Consider the following 18,360-nt stretch of genomic DNA (forward strand, 5'->3'; position numbering starts at 1 on the left):
ACTTGTGACTATCGACTACCCGAACCTCGCGAGAATCGCGTTATACTTGGTAGTGTGTGGAAATCTCGCGAGAGTTGACTTGCACTTGGAAAGGCATCACCGAAAGATGGCGGCTCCGCCTGATGAGGGGAGTTTGGAGTCTCGCATCAGTAAGTCAAGCACAGGTTTAATTAAACTGCACGACTGACACGTTATAATACACAAACGGACATGTTTGTCCTTATCAAATGTAAGCCTTTATTCTTAGCTGTATGCGTGTTTGTATTTCGCATAAGGTGTATCAGTGCCATGACTGGAAGCTAGCTGGATAGCTAACTAGCTTGGCAGTTTGTTTGCAAGCTAAGCTAAATATGCTAGCGTGTTAGCGAGTCAAATCACATTAGCACGACTGTTTATCGTTGGTCAGAGTGAGAACACGGTGTTATGAGTGGAAACCAACTCGTCAGGTCTGAGTTCTGTGGTGACATGCTGAAGAGAAAAGAAGAGGTTTAGCTTAGTGCGCTAACCAGAAGCGCTGTCACTTCCAGTGTAAGTTAATAGGGAGGGATCATTTCACATGACCTGCTGTCGAGTCCTCTAACTAGCTGGGAAAGAGCCCTGAAGACAAACCTGCACTGTGTGAAGACTGACTAGTAATAGATAGATATGATGTAAAACACTGCTTTAGAACAACTTTTTAAGACAGAGGGAAAAATCTTTTTGTAGTTTTTGTTACTTGATGTTAAATCTAGATGGGTGTTTGTTATAATAATAATAATAATAATATAGTTGCAAGTAATGATGAGCGGGCCCAAGCACCTGCACCATCACCACCTGGGCACACTGTCACAACCTGTGTACTTTTGAGCATGTTAAGACCTCTAAAAAGCTGATGTCACTTGATATGATGTCACTCAGGAAGTCATGAGCCACTATTCGGCATAACTTTAAGGCTTCATCATGGGTGGACGTGTCTTTGTGGGGCGCCAGGCAGCGATAACTCAGGTTCTCGCAGCGATGACCTGGCCACCCGGGTGCAACATACAAACTGTGTGTTTTTTGAGTGTGTAAAGACCTCCAAAACGTTCTGGATAATATCACTTCATACTGTATGATGTCCCCCATAAGTTATTAGCCACTTTTCAGCTTAGGTTTAAGGCATGGCTATGGCTGAACCACTTAAGATATCGAAAATCCCTTCACAACTTTGCATCTTCAATGTTTTGAGATCACATGGGCCGGGTTTGGTGGCGATCGCATAAATTTCATAGTAGGAGTGCTCTAATGAGATGTCAATGCTATCGTAGTCATTATAACATGACTAATAATAAGTATAATAGAGAGACTTTGGGCGTAAGACGGGGTACACCCTGGACAGGGTGCAAATCAATTACAGGACATACAGACACGTTAATCTAATCTGCATGTTTTTGGACTGTGGGAGGAAAATTGAGTACCGGAGGAAACAGTTTTTACATTTGTAACAGAGATGGACTTTGTAAGCAAATTAGTCTCAAACCCATTCATTACACACGCTTACTGTTGTTGTTGTTACTCAAAACACTTAGTCAAAATTAGTTATTAATTAGTCAAAATTGCATACGTTAGAAGTCCTGTGTGTTCGCAGCCACTCAAAACCTCGCGCTCACTGTCAAGTTAAGGTTTGAGACTTTGCCTGCGATAAAACTTCACAGTTTCTTTACTGGATTTGGTGCTGTTTGGTAGCATTAGCTCGTCAGTGCCAGTTCGGTTCCACGTGAGATAGATTCCCAGTGCTTTATTAAATACTGTGCAGGCCACATTAACTAAAGTTATAGATAACTAAAGTTAATTTAATTGTTGATTAGTTGGTGTGCTTGCTCTTGGTTCTCATGCAAACTGTGAACGCTCTGACGTGTAAGTGTCGGGCTTACTGAGTAAAGTGAGTAATAGTGCGATGTCAAGCACATTTTATAAGCAAAAATCTCCATGAACTTGTATAACATATAAACCTCGGGCAAAACAGTCTCTGGAATCAGTGGGAAAGACCTTGTGAAGGATTGGATCGTCAGATTTGTGGAAAAGTATTCACACCTAAAGAGAACGTGGCTAATTACTGACTGTTGACTGTGTTGCTGCGGGTTGGATTTTTGAGTGCTTGCTCACTCACTTTCACACATTTTTTTTTACACAAACACGCTGTTGCCCTCTCTATATTTTTCAGCTCACACACAAACACATGCCTTGTTGAGCTCTGTACACACATTTCTCTCCCCTCACTCTTTTTTTTTCTCTTGCTCTCTCTTTCTCTCTCTCTCGCTCTCTCTCTCGCCCCCCCTTCTCATCTCTGTCTAAATTTTTCCAGCTCACAGCGCACACACACACACTAATTAGCCTATTGTCCTATTCTCACTTGCCTCATTCTTGGGTCCCTCGGGCCCTTGATGCTTCATTCAGCCTGACCTCGCCCTGCCACTTGGTCACGCCTTTTTAACTACGACCATGACCGCAACAACTTCCATGATTACCATCCGCCATGTTTACACTTTAGTAGCTATATTTTATTATTAAACTAAGTATTAATTTCCACTTTTTTGTATGTTAGTTACCGCATGCACAAAACAACGTCAAAATGTAGAAATGGTCATTTGTGTATATGTTCATGTAGCTGATCATTAATAGTTGTATCAGGTGAAATACCTGCTAGATTGTATGCCTATTGGGGCTGCTTCATGTCGGCTTTGACTGACACACACACACACACACCACGTCATCAGCAGTAGTCAGGAAACTCCACTCAAAATTCAGGAGTGGATGTAGTGAATATGAAAGAGATTGAGTTACTATTTCAAGCACTGATTTTTCACAATGCTTTAAGATCAGAATCTAAAAAATACTACACACGCACACATTGTCTAGTCAATATACACACACATGGAAAAACAGTTTGTCCCCTGTGGTTTAAATAAATGCTGTTTTTCCATTCTTGGTATTTGGAAGAGTCACTGCATGATTGTACATTCATGACTGCTGTGCCTGTTCTGAGTCTGCTCCTGTGTGCATGAATAACTATTTTTAAGCCCAGGACCCCATGCTGTAAGGCTCAACCATGATGCTTTCACATTAATAAAGGGTTACTGATGGATAGAATAGATTTTTTCATCTCTTTTATTGAATATAATGAATTCTTAGGGATCTGCATTATTCAGTCTTATATCTGTCTTTGGAAAGGTTGGAAATTTGTTGTTATCGCATTGTCGTTAAACGGAATCATCATTCACACTGATACAGCCTTTTTGAATATTTTCTTCACGCCGGCCATTGTTGCAGTGCAGTTAATAAAGAACAGTCACAACACTTGGACGCAAAGTAAAAAAAAAATGCTTTACCCATGCGTGCCCACATGTGGTCACAATGCTTTAGTAAACAGTACATGCACGCATAGATGTTGACTATACGAGTGACGCACACTTAGAGACTGAGCATGGGAGAAGATTACCCACAATCCCACAGCGCGTGAGTGAGAAGAACCATTGGCTCAGTTGTGATCACGTGGGCAGACAAAGCGTATACATACTGCTTGTAGTGCAAGACCTCGCTTGTTTATCAAGATAAAATTTATGTAAATTTTTTTTGCTCGTCTTGCAAAACACTTGCAGACCAAGTTAGTCGCAATTCAAGGTTTTACTATGTTAGGTCTTATTGTTCTGTTTAATACTTGTATTGATATTGGATTATAAGAGAATGCAAACGAAACACATGCAGTCTCGATGTACAGTGCAGCTCAAATTTTTTATTTTTTTATTTTCATAATTTAATTAAAAAAATTAAACTGATATTCTTGGTTCATTAGACGTCAAGTGTAATATTTCAAGCCTTTTTTTCTTTTAATTTTGATTATTATGGCTAATAGCTTATGAAACTGCGGCCTTAAGAAGGTTGTCAAGCACAACTGACTTAAGAACACCTTCCACAAGGAAGGGGTGGACTGAGGCTGGAGTCAGTCATCTGACATAATCATCATTATCAAAATGAAAAAAGGCTTTCAATATTTTACCTTATACATAAACTTTCTAATGAATTTAGAATATATAAAACGTTTATTTTTTAAAAATAAGATTTGAGTAGACTGGAAATGTTCCAACATTACACTCACACACACCCTTTCTCTAGAAAACTAGCATTGCAGGACCTGCACCTTTATGTATTTTGCGTAAGAAAAAAAAAAAAACACTGCAAGGCATGCTGTTATAGGAATATAATCAGTTATAGAAACAACAGTGTTTTATAATGCAGGGGAAAACATGCGTATCTGGTGATTGACTGTCATGTGCCAGAACTTTTTTCCCCCAATCTTCCCCTTCCGCTCCTGTCATTTATATTTATAAAGAATGAGGCACAACTGGTGCAGTGACATTTTTTTTCTTTTTTTTTAACACATACTCCTCATCTGGTTAGGCAATGTATAATCTTTCTTCCATATATTCTTATTGTAATGCTACCCAGCCTTTCTAAATAAGAGTTTTGTTGATCATGCATTTTAAAATGAAGCCTGCAGGAAAATATTGTGAATTTTTTTTGTGCACCTTTGACTTGCAGACAAAGCAACCAACCCGCTAAACAGAGAGACAGACTGGGACAGCATTAAAGCTTTTTGTGAGCAGCTCAGCAATGAACCTGAAGGGTAAGTTCCACTTAAAATGGACTCCGTAGTGCTTTGTAGCATTCAGTGTTCTTGCCTGTGCTTAAAGTCTTACAATGTTGTTGCCTGTTACACTTGTATACATTTTGCATGTTTACTTAAGTTATGTAGAACATAAGCTACTTTCCAAGCCTAGGCATTGTTCTGTTGTACATGGCGGGGATGTATTATGCTTTTGAGACAATTGTTTTTAATTGTACGTGCCTGTAAGCAAAAACAGCTCACTGCCAAACAGATCTTCAGAATTCCATACTGACTTCCAAAGGAAAAAATCAGGAAGGGCTTTTCCCAATATTCAGACAGGCCAAGCTGGCTTTGTTTGTCAAGGCTTCTGTACCAACAATGTACGAATAATTTAAAACAAACAGGTTTTTGCATGATCTATTAAGCTGTTTTAAAACTATGCCTTCACAAGGCTCTTTTTTTAGGTTTACAATGTTTTCACATTATTTTAAAAGCAAAAAGGTTGAAATTCTCTCTCTTGCTCTCTCTCTCTCTCTCTCTCTCTCTCTCTCTCTCTCTCTCTCTCTCGTACCTTATCAATGATAAGATGATTGTTATACACACTGCCGCTCAAAAGTTTGGGATTACTTACTTACTCCATGGTCGTTTCTGTTTTTTATTTCTTCCTACATTTGTAAAGCAATGTTGAAGGTGTCCAAAATATGTAATAATCTCATTTGAGCTACTTAAGCACTGTAAAGCCTTTATAACGGCTCTAATCTAAGGTGCTGTTTGTTAATTGGTGATTTCTCTAAATGATCTGGTTTTGGTCTTGCTTTCCGGGGATTGTCTTCATGAAAGCCAGTTTCATCATGGTGCTTAATGGGTTTTACAAATGCACTTGCCACTTAACTGTTCCTGCAAGAACTATTCCAGAAAGACTGACCTTCGTTTCTTAAAATAACAACTGACTGCTGGTAATGTTACATAATTTAATTACATGTGGGTTATTTCATAGTTAAGAAATCCCCAGTATTGTTGTAAAATGTAGAAAATAAATCAATAAACAAAAACAAAGAAATTTGCAAGTGATCCCAAACTTTTGAGCAGTAGCGTGTATATTTTTAAAGTTTTTAAATCGATATTAAATTAGGTATAGATTCTATGGATTCATATAAACCTGAAACTATTATCAGAGCAGATATCGTAGAGATTCACACCAAAGTGCATTATCCTTCCTTATTCACAAGAATAAAATGTACTTACAATTTCTAAGCAGACTTTTTAATACATGAAAATAACTTTTATCTATCTGTTCATTTTTTTTCTAACCCGGATTTCTCTTATCTGCAGTCCACAACTGGCCACCAGGCTTTTGGCCCATAAGATTCAGTCACCACAGGAATGGGAAGCCATGCAGGCCCTCACGGTAAGATAATATAGTTCTGGTACAGTACATACGAAGTTCAGGGTTGGAATGTTGTACAGGGTGTCCCAAAAACTTGACATCATTTGAAATATGAATATCTATGTAGCTACATGTTCTAGGCAAACTAAATTAAATAGGTTTTATGATGGAAAAATAAAAGATGTATTTATCCAAATTTCAACAACATAACATGGTGGCCATTTCAACAGCACATTGTCATTATGACTGAATAAAAAAGTAAAAAAAGCAAAACATTAAACTTAGTTTTTACACTCTTGTTAAGATTTCTGATCACTTGAGTGAGAATTGGCTATGTTTTTAGACTACGAAATGATGTCACATTTTTTAGGACATCCTCTATTGTCCCATCTGTTTTTTTATAGTGTAGTCAAAGAGGATGAATTTTATTCCTCAAAGGGTTAAACTTGGTCATCTTTCAACTGCCTGAAATCAGCTTCACTCATCGGTGTTTCTTATACAAAGGTTACATGGTTTCAGACTAGCTTATTATGCCGACAGGTTTGAGAAAGTCTTAAGTCATATGTTTTAACTATATATATTTTTAAACCTAAGAAACTGAGCAGGAAGATTCATTCACAGTTTTGAAGCATTAAATTGCATTCAGAATATTGTCTTCATTAATGAAACCTCTCAGCACATTCTCAGGAATCACTTTCTGTATGAATCGCTCAACAGAAAAACACATTGATGCTGATTATTAGTAGCTTACAAGCGTTTGAAAAAGAAAGTGTAGTAATTTGTGTGTGTGTTGATGTGTGTAGGTTTTGGAGACATGTATGAAGAACTGCGGGAAGAGATTCCATAATGAAGTGGGAAAGTTTCGCTTTCTCAATGAGCTCATCAAGGTGGTTTCTCCAAAGGTAAGTCATGAGGTTTTGTGTTTGTTTGTTTTGTTTGTACGACTCCATAAAGTCATTGTGAGTATTTTGGCAGTGTTAGTGTAAGTAAATCTTGTTTGAGTTAGTTATATCCTGTATTTCCTAATGGCCTGTGCTTTGTTACAGTACCTGGGCTCTCGGGCTCCAGAACCCGTGAAGAAGAAAGTACTAGAAATGATGTTCAGTTGGACCGTGGGGTTTCCTGAAGAGACCAAAATATCAGACGCTTATCAGATGCTAAAGAAACAAGGTAACCAGAAAAGTCTTCATATTGTATTTATGAGGATAAGTCAAAATTATCCTCACACTGGCTGTAGAATTTTTAATTAAATTTTTGGAAAAGACAAATGCATTTTTTAACATAATCCCCTTGACTCTCAATACACTTTGTCCATCTGTCTACAAGCTTTCGTATTACCTTGTTAAAAAATGTTTCACCCTGAGCTGTGAGCCACGAATGCACCGCTGTCATTACTTCTTCATCACAAGTGAATCCTCGTTCTCATAGTTCTGCCTTCAGGTGGCCAAACAGGTGAAAGTCTGAAGGAGCAAGATCAGGATTATAGGACGTTTTTGCAGAGTGTAGACAGTGTGGGCAGAATTGTGCAAATATGCATCGTCATCTAAGATCACAACGCCCTTGTCTAGCAGTTCTGAGTTTAATCTGGCTTCAGCTTTTCAATAAGCATATCACTGTAATGAGGACTGTTGATTGTTGAACCTTTCTAGTGATAATGTTCCAGTTCTGGCCTTTGAGAATCACAGAAAACTGTAGCCTTTAATTTTCTAGCTATTGGTTGACTTTTGAACTTTTTCTCGGTCAACGGTTGAGGATGTTTCCGTTCCATACAATGCCGTTTACTTTCAGGCTCAGGCTCAGGCTGATGAATCTGTCTCTCGTCGCCAGTAATGAATGTCGTTAAGAAGCTTTCACCTTCCTTAGAGCACACCCTCAGACCAAAAAACAAACAAAAAACACGAATCGGTGCACACCGCTCTTCTTTCATGTAAATCACAAGTGGGGAATCCAGTGACTGGGGAGACAGTAGCCCTGAACGGAAAGGGCTGATAAGACTTTTAATAAAGTTTTAAAATAACTGAAGTGCGGATCATTTTTGATTCACCCGCCTTCATTTTTGTACAAGTTCAGCCGTTTTCAGATGATTTAAATGGTGTTAAGTGTCATGTATCAGAATAAAGTGGTTGTAGGTTTTCAAGAAATCCTATAATTACACATAACATGTTGACATTGTAGAAGTGGGTTTTTGCTAGTTCCACACTAACTGCAGGTGTGTATCATACATGTCATGGTATAGACATTATAAATATTTATACTTAATTTCTTTGTGTTATCTCTTCAATCGCTGTTTTTATGGGAGTCCTTTTTTGTTCAGGTTAGTTGCTTAAGGTTATAGGGAATTTATGATGATGTAACCCTGAGAGAAATTGTTCAGTTCTTTACACCATTGCAAAAATGCTTCACTTCTTCTGACTGCAAGCTTACTACTGTGGGATAGCTGAAGTAATAACGCACTGCTGGTGGATTACTAAAGCATGCTCCTTCTGCAAAGAAACAATAATCATCTTTTGAGGATTAAAACGTTTTCCAGCAATGAGGACTGAAAAGCAATCAGCATGATGGTGAAATAATTTCTTGTACAAGTCCTGATGTTTTATTCTTTGTTTAATGTTTTTAAACTCTTATGATGAACGCTCTGCTTCTTTATTAGTGATGTATCTGTAGAAAACGTTGTGCTGTGTATTTGTCATTTCCGTCTCCGTCGGACGTGACCGCCGCGGGAAGTCCCAGCTTATGTTGCCGAGTGACAACAGTTCCTTGTTTCTCTTCCAGGTATTGTGAAACAGGACCCCGCTCTTCCAGACGATAAGCCCCTCCCTCCTCCCCCTCCCAGACCCAAGAACGCCATCTTTGAGGATGAAGAAAAGTCGAAGGTAAAGATAAAACATCTAGTGGCTTTCAGTCATAGGTCAAGTTTTACTGAAAATATAGTCAGGGATAATAGTTAACAGTAACCAGTTATGATTTTTGCATTACCAGTCATAAGTTTGGACACACTTTTTAGTTCCATGGCCTTCGCTGATTTTTATGTCTTTCTACATTTTAAAACGCAGCTAAACGCATCTAAAATATACTATAATATTATACGATGATATAATACAGTTTGATATTGAGATGTATCTGTAAATTCTTCTTAACGGCTTTAATCTGAAGTGCTGTTCGTTAATTGGTGATTTCTGAGGCTGGTAACTTTAAATGAACTTCTCCTCTGCAGCAGAGGTAAGTTTTGATCTCGCTTTCCTGGGAAGGTCTTCATGAGAGCCAGATTTATCATGGAGCTTGATGGGTTTTGCAAACGCACTTGACACAATACTTTGCAACTATCTGTTGCAAGAACTGATTCAGAACAGCTGACCTTCAAGTCTAAAAATAATACCTGACTGTTGTTGTTGTGGTTACTTAATTGTTTACTTTCATTGATTTGAAATTTGTAGCATTGTTCTAGATTGTAGAAAAAAAAATCATAAAACAAAAAACATTTAATCAGAAGGGTGTGTCCAAATGTTTAACAGGTCCTGTTGGCTCACATTCATATGATCTTGAAACAAATGATCTGTTTTGTTTTTTTTTGTTTGTTTGCCCCTTCCCATGCTTTCCATCATATATTTATTCATACATAGTTTTAAAAGTAAGGGCTGCATTTGTATAAGCTATGAAAAGTTGATTCTGTCTGCTGTGGGGCTAGGAGATTTTCAGTAACTTACTGAAAGAGGCATTACACAACAATCTAGAACATTGAAACGAGCCAGGATGGCATTTTTTTTAATGCCACATCCCTGCTGAACTGGCATTTTCTCCTGAAAACCCTTGTCTCAAATTATCTTCTCTCTGTCTGTCTAGATGCTGTCACGCTTGCTCAACAGCACTCACCCGGAGGACCTGAGAGCAGCAAACAAACTTATTAAGGAAATGGTACAGGAGGTATGTGTGTGTGTGTGCAAGAGAGCATGCATCTCAATGTGTGTTTTGCAGATCTGGCTGAGTTACTGAGTACTCTAAAGCCCTGCCCTATAAGCCTCACATTTGCTTTGTCCTGACCTCTGTTATATTTCTGTACAATGTAATGCCTGAATAAAGATCAGTGTTGTTTGTTGTCTAATGAAGGAGATGATCATGATGATTGCATTTTTAATAAATAGTTTTAAAAGTAAATGCATATAGTCGTAATAACCTTGTTGCTTCTGTTGTGCAAAGCAAAGCTCAAGCTTTGTCTCAAGGGTGCTATAATTATTTCCACACCCCGTGCACCACACCAAAACTGGCTGCTGCACTGAAGACAATGCTTATATTATTATAGTTTTTTTTAACTGATCCTAAATTAGGTTTATAGTTTAGCTATACAGGTGTGTACAGTGTATAATAGTTGTGTAATACACTATTTGACGCATGCTAAACAACACTCAGGTACCCGGCAATTCCAGGATTGTGGGTTATTTAGCTAGTAGTCTTAGCCTGAAAGGCATGTCTGTCCACTACTCCTTTAAAAATTAAGACTAATCGCAAAATACTCAAATCTGGGTTTAATTAACAGGATCAGAAGCGAATGGAGAAAGTGTCGAAGAGAGTAAATGCTATTCAGGAAGTGAAGGAGAGTGTCAAGCTGCTCACACAGCTCTTAGCAGACTACAGCAAAGAGACCAGCTCGCAGGACAACGAGGAACTCATCAAGGTGCAAACACACCTTTTCTTACCAGTTTCTTACTTACAACAGTTCCAAGCGGCGAATGAACCAACGACGAGTATTTTACATTTAAATAATGATTACTAGGGATTTGTTTATGATTTGTTTCATAGTGGTGCTTACCATTGCCCCTGTCCCCTTTAGGATTTGTACCAGCGCTGTGAGAAGATGAGGCCCACTTTGTTCAGACTAGCCAGTGACACAGAAGACAATGATGAAGCTCTGGGTAAGAACCAACAAAAGATTTTACCAGTGGGTCAAAGGCCTGTTCTGCTCTACTCTATACAACAGCTCAGAGACACATGAAGCTTGATAGCCTGACTGATTACAGAGCAGCATGATTTACAGCGGAGGGAGAGAAAGAATATGCCAATGCTATTCCACAAACCTGGAGAACATGGCTAGTTTTATTCCATGGATGGCTGTGGCATCGTCTAGATTCAAACATATCTTCTTTTTTTTGTTTGTTGTTGCACTTCGGCCAGGAGCTGAAGTTGCTTAACCATGGTCAGACATCTTGCTAGATAAAATTCCAAGAAGCCTGCTGTAGTCTGTAAATCATCTGGGTAGTCTGCAGTATCATTCTCCGTTAAACATCTTGTACGCTGTTTATCTTTAGCTGTCTGTTTTATGTGCAGATTACGTGAAAGGCAAATCTGTGTACAAGTTTAAGCATTCTTTATTCGTTAAACTCCAAATTGTATAGTGAGTGATTAAGATTCTTCTTTTTGTATACAAGTCATTGCATAATATTTGTGATCTCATCAGGCCATATCTAACCTCTAGGCCATTAAGATCTAGTGATCAGTTACTTTTCCGTCCCACATTCACAATGTAAACAAAAGGTGAACAAGCTTTTTTACAAAGCTGTGGAACAGCCTACCTTCGAACATCAGAACTTCTCCATTATTGGATGTTTTAAAATCTAGCATAAAGACCAATTTTTACTTTTTAGCATTTTTCTTTTGCTGTGTCTGTACCTTTAAATAGTTAAATTGGTATTTTATGTATTTACATCTTAATTGTTTTTGATACTGGTTTTATTTTCGACGTTTACTGTAAAGCACTTTGGATAAACCACGGTTATGTTAACATTGTGCTTTATAAATAAAATTTGGCGTAAAGAAAGAAGGCTGTTCTTTCAAAAAATATACCTTGGAAACATTGCCCTGTAAACTGGCAACAACATATGATTATGAATAATAACGATAAATCAGGTCATATTTATAATAAGATAATGATACACATTTTAAACATTTACAAAGCAGCATTTGTAATCTAGGCTAAACAGTTTTTTATTTTAGATTTGTATAGGGCAGGCCTACAGTTTACAGCCTACGCTAAATAACCACTGACTTTTAAAAATTTATTTATGACACAGAAATGTTCATTTAGCGTTTTTACGTTCGCTGTGCAAAAAAGAATGCTAAAACATTAGATTTAGCAGCCTGCCCTTTTTTTTTTTTTATGATGTAAATTCCAGACCTTAATTTATCCCGCACCTCATCTTCCATCTTTACTTTTATTTCTTTGTTTTTGTTGTGACTGGCCGCGGTAGCTGCTTGGCGCTTTCATGACTTGTCACGTGATGTAACCTTATCAAAGAACTTAATAGAATATGAAAATAGATATTCCCAAATATTTAATATAGGCTATAGGGAATTGCACGCAACATACATGGATTTTTTAAATTTAATATAGTTTTTAATGACTCGACCCACCTGGGGTCCGCGGGTTACCAGACAACCCGCGCATCACTACCACCCGTCATTAAGGGGCTCTTCCATCATGTGTATTTCCCCCGAGGCACGTAACACCAGCCCACAGCATCTTTTCGTACCTCTTGTGTAACAGTTCGCTCCTTTAGTAAGCTTACAGACGCCCATGATTGGCCAGAATCGCAATTCTGAAAGTTTCAAGCTTTTTTTTGGGCTTGCCAACCATGAGAAGATACAGCATCACCCTGCATTCAGAACTTGTAAATGATTAGGGAAAAAAAAAATAATTACTGTAAATGTATTTATATTGCTTTGAATTGAAAATGAACAGAATGAAGTTATGCATGTGCATTGTTCCAGGTTGGATTCGATCCAAGTGGCTGGAACATTGAACTGTGTGCGTTTCTCTCTTTTTCTCTAAAGCGGAGATCCTGCAGGCCAATGATAGTTTGACGCAGGTGATTAACCTCTATAGGCAGCTTGTAAAGGGAGAGGAGGTGAACGGAGACAGCAGTACTATGCCCACACTTAAAGGTAATTGCATCAATAAACCAGACACACACCCACTTCGGTATCAGCACCACAATACTCATATTACATAATACACAGACATTAGTGCATATATTGAATTTGTACTAAGCGTTAATGTTTATTTGATACTACAGACATTTATGAAAGAACATAAATTAGATTTAAAAGTTCAAGCATCCATAATATAAGATTCATTAAATGTTTAATAACAAATAAAATGTATTAAAAATCCATGCTTACGATTAGTCAGTTAAGCTGGCATTGTGTTTTCATTGGCAGGGAAGAGCACAGCCCTGTTGGACCTCACTGGATTGGATACATCACCTTCAGCTCCCACTTTTCCAGAATTCCCCTCTCAGCCCACACCATCACACGAGCTGTGCATCAGCCTGCTGGACGACGAGCTCATGTCTTTGGGTAAGGACTGTCTTAGAGTCGTATTTACTATTTTATCTACTAGTAAGTTCACATATGAACAATGCAATTGTGTCTTTTCGTTGGGCGTTCTTAAGAGAATAGCTTAAGGCAGGAGAAATTTTTACTACCACACCTTTAGTCGATCAGCCATAACATGATTACCATGTGATTAAAGCTCTAAATGTCAGTAAACACCCTCAAAATATTTGCATGTTTGGATAAAATACAGTTATGCAACATAATCTAATAATGGCGGATTTAAATGTTACATGTTAATGTAAAATATCCACCAAAGTGAACCAGGTGCTAGTTCATGTTTAGTGCTTCTTTAGTAAAGAACCGGCTTTATTTATCCATGGGCTAGAAAGTATTGTCCGTATACTTCTCTACTTTCCTAGCAGTGTTAACGCAAAAAAAGTACTGAAAAAAAGTTTTAAAAAAGGAGCACGATGATAGAAAATTTAGAAAGAAGTGTAAATCTGGCTTGATGGGGAATTATCCTAATTTTAGAGGATCCTCATCAAAACAGAAACTTCACAGTCTGAAAATGCTGTGAGACAAGATGGCATCCGGTCAACGCCATGTAGCGTTATCCTCCCCTGGAGGTCTTCCTAGGTGCCCTTTAAACAAGGTCAGCTGACCCTGCTGCATCATCCGGACTCCCCATAAGATTTGGAGGGTATAATGTGGAACCAAACTTTGTGTTGTATATTTGTGTCAAAGATGTATATGACTGACTTAAGAATGAATCCAACTTACGAACGTGCTGCCGGAACAGAACTCGTTCATAAGTCGGGGACTTACTGTATATGATGATTTGGGATAAATATTTTTGTTGAGTCTCTTTTTAGAGACATTTTTATGAAGAACTAAACTAAAAAAGGAAACACTGGACAATGATTATCTTGGCTATAATTTCACTTTTCTAATAATCGTGCATTGTTCATGGTGAGCTTTACTCTGTTTAATCTGTGGTGCTTTATTTGTTGTAGGATTAACAGACAACACTCCTAATTCGACACTGACCTCCTCTCAGTCTGGCGACCCCGCCACATGGAACTCGTTCCAGGTGAGAGAGGAAGAGACTGAGAAACTGGTTAGAATGTTGCTAGACTGTTACATTTACCTGGTGTTTCTTGTATTAACTATAATCTCGTCTGTTTTGTTTTAGGCTTCAGATACTGTAGACACACCCGTCCCAATGGTACCAGCTGCCGTGCTGTTGCCGTCAGTTCCCACCACCCAGGCCCCTGTTAGCGGCCCCGTCCCTGTCGTCAAGGCCCTGGATGACCTGGATTTGCTGGGGAAGACCCTGTTACAGCAGTCACTGCCCCCTGAGAGCCTGCAGGTCAAATGGTACAGTCCAAACAAAATGTAAAGGAATTTAACTACTAACAGACATAAGTGTACCACCATTTAATAATCGCCACCATGATTGTATGTATTGCGTTCATTATTATTTGAAGAACTCTTTGACATGAGACATGCGTTGTTTTTTTTTATTGTTGTTTTTGGGTTTTTTTTTATTGTTGTTTTGGGGTTTTTTTTTTCAACACAGAGGAACTACATTTTGCATAGATGATAAGAGATTGTATTCAGCTGTGATGTTCATGTTTGCTGTGCAGGGACAAACTTCAGCCGCAGTCCAAGCCCACCCTGCGAGATCTTCAGAGCAAGTCAAACCCAAACCCAGTCGCAAACCCAAGTTCAATCCTTGCGTTTTCCTCTGAGCCTGCTAATCTCCTGAACTCGCAGCCTAACAATGAGGCTCCCGCACTGAGCGTCGGCTCTGCTTCCACTTCTCAGGACGAGCTCTCTCTGGCCAGCATCACTGTGCCCCTGGAATCCATCAAACCTAGTAAGAAACGCATATATGCCTTTGCTTTAACACCCTGATTTGTATTATCTCTCTCTCTCTCTCTCTCTTTCTCTCATTTATCATCTGATTTCCTGCGACACAGGTAGCATGTTGCCTGTGACGATCTTCGACAAACACAGCTTGCGTGTCCTGCTGCACTTCGCGCGCGACAGTCCTCCGTCTCGGCCCGACGTCCTGGTAGTCATCATTTCCATGCTGTCGTCTGCTCCCATGCCAGTCACGAACATCCGCTTCCAAGCCGCCGTCCCCAAGGTGCGCTACTCGTGTAGAAGAAAACCGTACCGACATGCTCAGGTTTGTGTCGGTTTTGCAGGTTAACTCAAGTCACTCTGTACATGTTGTTTTTTGTGTAGACGATGAGGGTGAAACTGCAACCGCCGTCCGGGACAGACCTGCCAGCCTTCAACCCTATACTCCCACCTGCTGCGATTACACAAGTTCTGCTGCTGGCCAACCCTCAAAAGGTTACACACACATGCACGCACACTCTCGATCAACAGTGTTTAGAAGACAGTGTAGTGTACACATCAAAGTTTTGTAATGTAATCACAAATTTTTAGGGCCCAAGCACTATGACATCAGCACGATGATGACATGACTATGATGTCATCGCTCTGATGAGGCTTGTGGAGCGCCAGGGTGGCGATGGCACAGGTGCTTGGGCCCGCTCATCGTTGCTTGCAACTATATATATTTTTTTATTGTGTTTCTCAATAATGAGAGAGGAGTTAACAGATAGTTAAACCTGTAGAGTTTTAAGTTAAGTAAAAAAAAATCCCAGTAAATAGGGGGAAAAAAAACAGGATTATGTTAAAACACTGAAGTGTTGTTTTTACTTGATTAATTATATATTAATGATAATTCCCCCCTCCCCCCCTTCCGACAGGAAAAGGTTCGATTGCGATACAAGCTGACATTCGATTTGGCTGACGAGTCCCATGACGAGAGCGGAGACATTGAACAGTTCCCACCTCCAGAGTCCTGGGGGAACCTTTAGATGGACACACTGACTTCCTGCTGCTTTATCCCTCTGCTTCCTGTTGGTCTTGCCCAGCTGGAACGGCTCTCGCAAACCCACGGTTCGTTTCTGATCCAAAGAAAATTGAGCCCCTCCTCACTTTTCCCCAAATATTTGATGTCGGTACGAAGTCACAGCAGTGTCTAACTTTCGACATTTGTAAAATCAAAAAAAGTTACACAGAGATAGTAATTCTAATAGAAGTGTGTCCGAGTGAGAACTGCAAGCGGAAGAGGTTAGGAGAAGTGACGGAGGGTCTCATTTTTTTTTTCTTCTACTTCTACAAACCCGAGTCAGATTAAAGTCAAAAGGATCTGCCTTGGAAACCCTAATGCTGTCCTTTTCATCTTGCTTTCCTTCTGTCTCATTGTCCTCGATTCGAACGGTTTTAACCTTCATCTTATCTCTCATCTTCCTCTGCTGGCTCTCTGGATTTGTCCTGTTTTGTGAACCTGTTGATGCAATATCAGCCTACCTGGAAAAAAAAAAGGCAGGCACGTATAAGTGCTCGTCCCTCATAAATACTCCATCGTGCTGTCTGTAATCGCGAGCGTACTTTATGATTCACGGAGCGGATCTGTGTGAGAGTTCGAATAATGGAACAGTGAAGTGGATTTTGTTTCTATGCTATGATGTGTGTCCTGTTGATCCTCTACGACGGAAGTCTAATCTCCCCCTCTTTGCCTTCGGCCTGATGAGCACCGTGTCCTTGTCACATCTAGAGCTATGAGAAGAGCTGCACTTGATTTCTCATTTAATTCTTTTAATCTTTTACCAAAGTTGCACATTGCGATAGCCTGCATCTTTTGATGATTGAAAATAAATCTGATTTCTCAAATTTGGAAGTGGCAGTTTTTGGAATAGACAAAAATCCTGAACTGTTTGTAAATGAAAGTCCCAAATCTGTATCATTTTCTGTGTGTGGAGTTGGGAATACTAGTGAATGATGTATTTATGGAAACTTTCCACGCTCTACCTGATGGCAAATACACAAAACAAATTCAATATGCATTAAATTAAATAACGCAGCCCTTCCTGGTTAGAGTTTAATAAGGATAAAAAGACTAAATATAAAAGCACCCTAGAACGTTTTTTTTCCCCTCTCATATCTGTCTCATCCTAAAGGCTGCAGATTTAAATTTTAATCTTTCTTTCTAGACTGCCCTTCTACTTCCACTTCCATCAATAGGTTTTGAGCAAATTGTTTTTCCATCCTCTTCTCTTCTCAATACACTACAGAAGCAACTGATTAAGATCAGGTTAAGACACTGGCTTATAAAGGATAAAATCTGGTGTATATTTGTGTAAGAAAAAACAAATCCCCTATTTATGAATGAGTGCTCCAACCTGCTGTTTTTGCCCTTTTCAGATTGAATTCATTTAGACATCGATGCTGACGTCTTGTTTAAATTGACCGTATGTGCCTAATCTAATGTTACATCTGTCTTTTGTCTTTTTGTTTTCTTAAATGCTGATCTGTACATACATACCTTTTGCATTTCTGTTTGTCTTGGTTCAGAAGTTTGCCAGTAGCTATTAATGTTGTTTTATGTAGGGCTTTTTTCTTGTTTGTTTGTTTGTTAATGAAATGATTTAAAATGCCTACAGTGGTCTTGTTTTACATGGCAATGATACAACCATCTATTTATTTTGTCTTCTAAATTACATATTCCAACCTTAAAACAGTGTTTTTCCCCAAATGCAGCACACACAGAGATGAGATCTAATTGTGCCTCTGATAAAATGAACAGGAATCATATTTTGGGGGGAAAAAAGGAAGAAAAATATTTCCCTTGACAGACATGGATTTGTCTGGTCGTGACGGCGCAGGAGAAACGCTGCACGTTGAATGTCATGTTGCAGCCAACTCATCAAGCTGCAGGTTTCCTCCAGCCTGAAGTCATACTCACCACCCAGTTTTCTTCCTGAGTCTGACTGTAAATAATATACGTATTGCAATTATGTACATTTGCCAAAAATGAAGAGAAAAAATACAGAGAACGAATAAGTATGGAAGAGGACGGAAAATGTAGTGCAAATATGTATTTAAGGAAAATAAAGTTATTCTTTTTCTTGGGGGTTTAAAATTTGATTTTTTTTCCTTT

General features: G+C 38.9%; 1 protein-coding gene across 2 annotated transcripts; it reads left to right on the plus strand.

The window, feature by feature from the left end:
- The first annotated feature begins 2 nt into the window (after positions 1 to 2).
- On the plus strand, positions 3 to 18,331 carry gga1 (golgi-associated, gamma adaptin ear containing, ARF binding protein 1). Of its 2 annotated transcripts, none has more exons than XM_053499551.1 (17): positions 3 to 149; positions 4,558 to 4,642; positions 5,957 to 6,032; positions 6,815 to 6,913; positions 7,058 to 7,181; positions 8,784 to 8,884; positions 9,852 to 9,932; positions 10,543 to 10,680; positions 10,837 to 10,918; positions 12,834 to 12,944; positions 13,221 to 13,358; positions 14,351 to 14,427; positions 14,530 to 14,732; positions 14,984 to 15,216; positions 15,320 to 15,489; positions 15,591 to 15,701; positions 16,124 to 18,331. In XM_053499551.1, the coding sequence occupies exons 1-17, from the start codon at positions 107 to 109 to the stop codon at positions 16,232 to 16,234; spliced, it is 1,983 nt and encodes a 660-aa protein (XP_053355526.1). In that variant the 5' UTR covers positions 3 to 106; the 3' UTR covers positions 16,235 to 18,331. The 2 variants fall into 2 exon arrangements, with proteins under 2 accessions (XP_053355526.1, XP_053355527.1); XM_053499552.1 differs by having other exon boundaries at positions 14,530 to 14,714.
- The last annotated feature ends 29 nt before the right edge of the window (positions 18,332 to 18,360 follow it).

The sequence above is a fragment of the Clarias gariepinus genome, chromosome 6 (genome assembly GCF_024256425.1).
Source record: "Clarias gariepinus isolate MV-2021 ecotype Netherlands chromosome 6, CGAR_prim_01v2, whole genome shotgun sequence".
Classification (NCBI taxonomy): domain Eukaryota; kingdom Metazoa; phylum Chordata; class Actinopteri; order Siluriformes; family Clariidae; genus Clarias; species Clarias gariepinus.

What these genes read in the sequence shown, in the direction of transcription:
- gga1 (XM_053499551.1), top strand. Translation starts at nt 107, where the DNA reads ATGGCGGCTCCGCCTGATGAGGGGAGTTTGGAGTCTCGCATCA. An exon ending in TCAGATGCTAAAGAAACAAG is followed by an intron (nt 7,182 to 8,783) that starts GTAACCAGAAAA and finishes TTTCTCTTCCAG; the next exon opens with GTATTGTGAAACAGGACCCC. An exon ending in TACTATGCCCACACTTAAAG is followed by an intron (nt 12,945 to 13,220) that starts GTAATTGCATCA and finishes TTTCATTGGCAG; the next exon opens with GGAAGAGCACAGCCCTGTTG.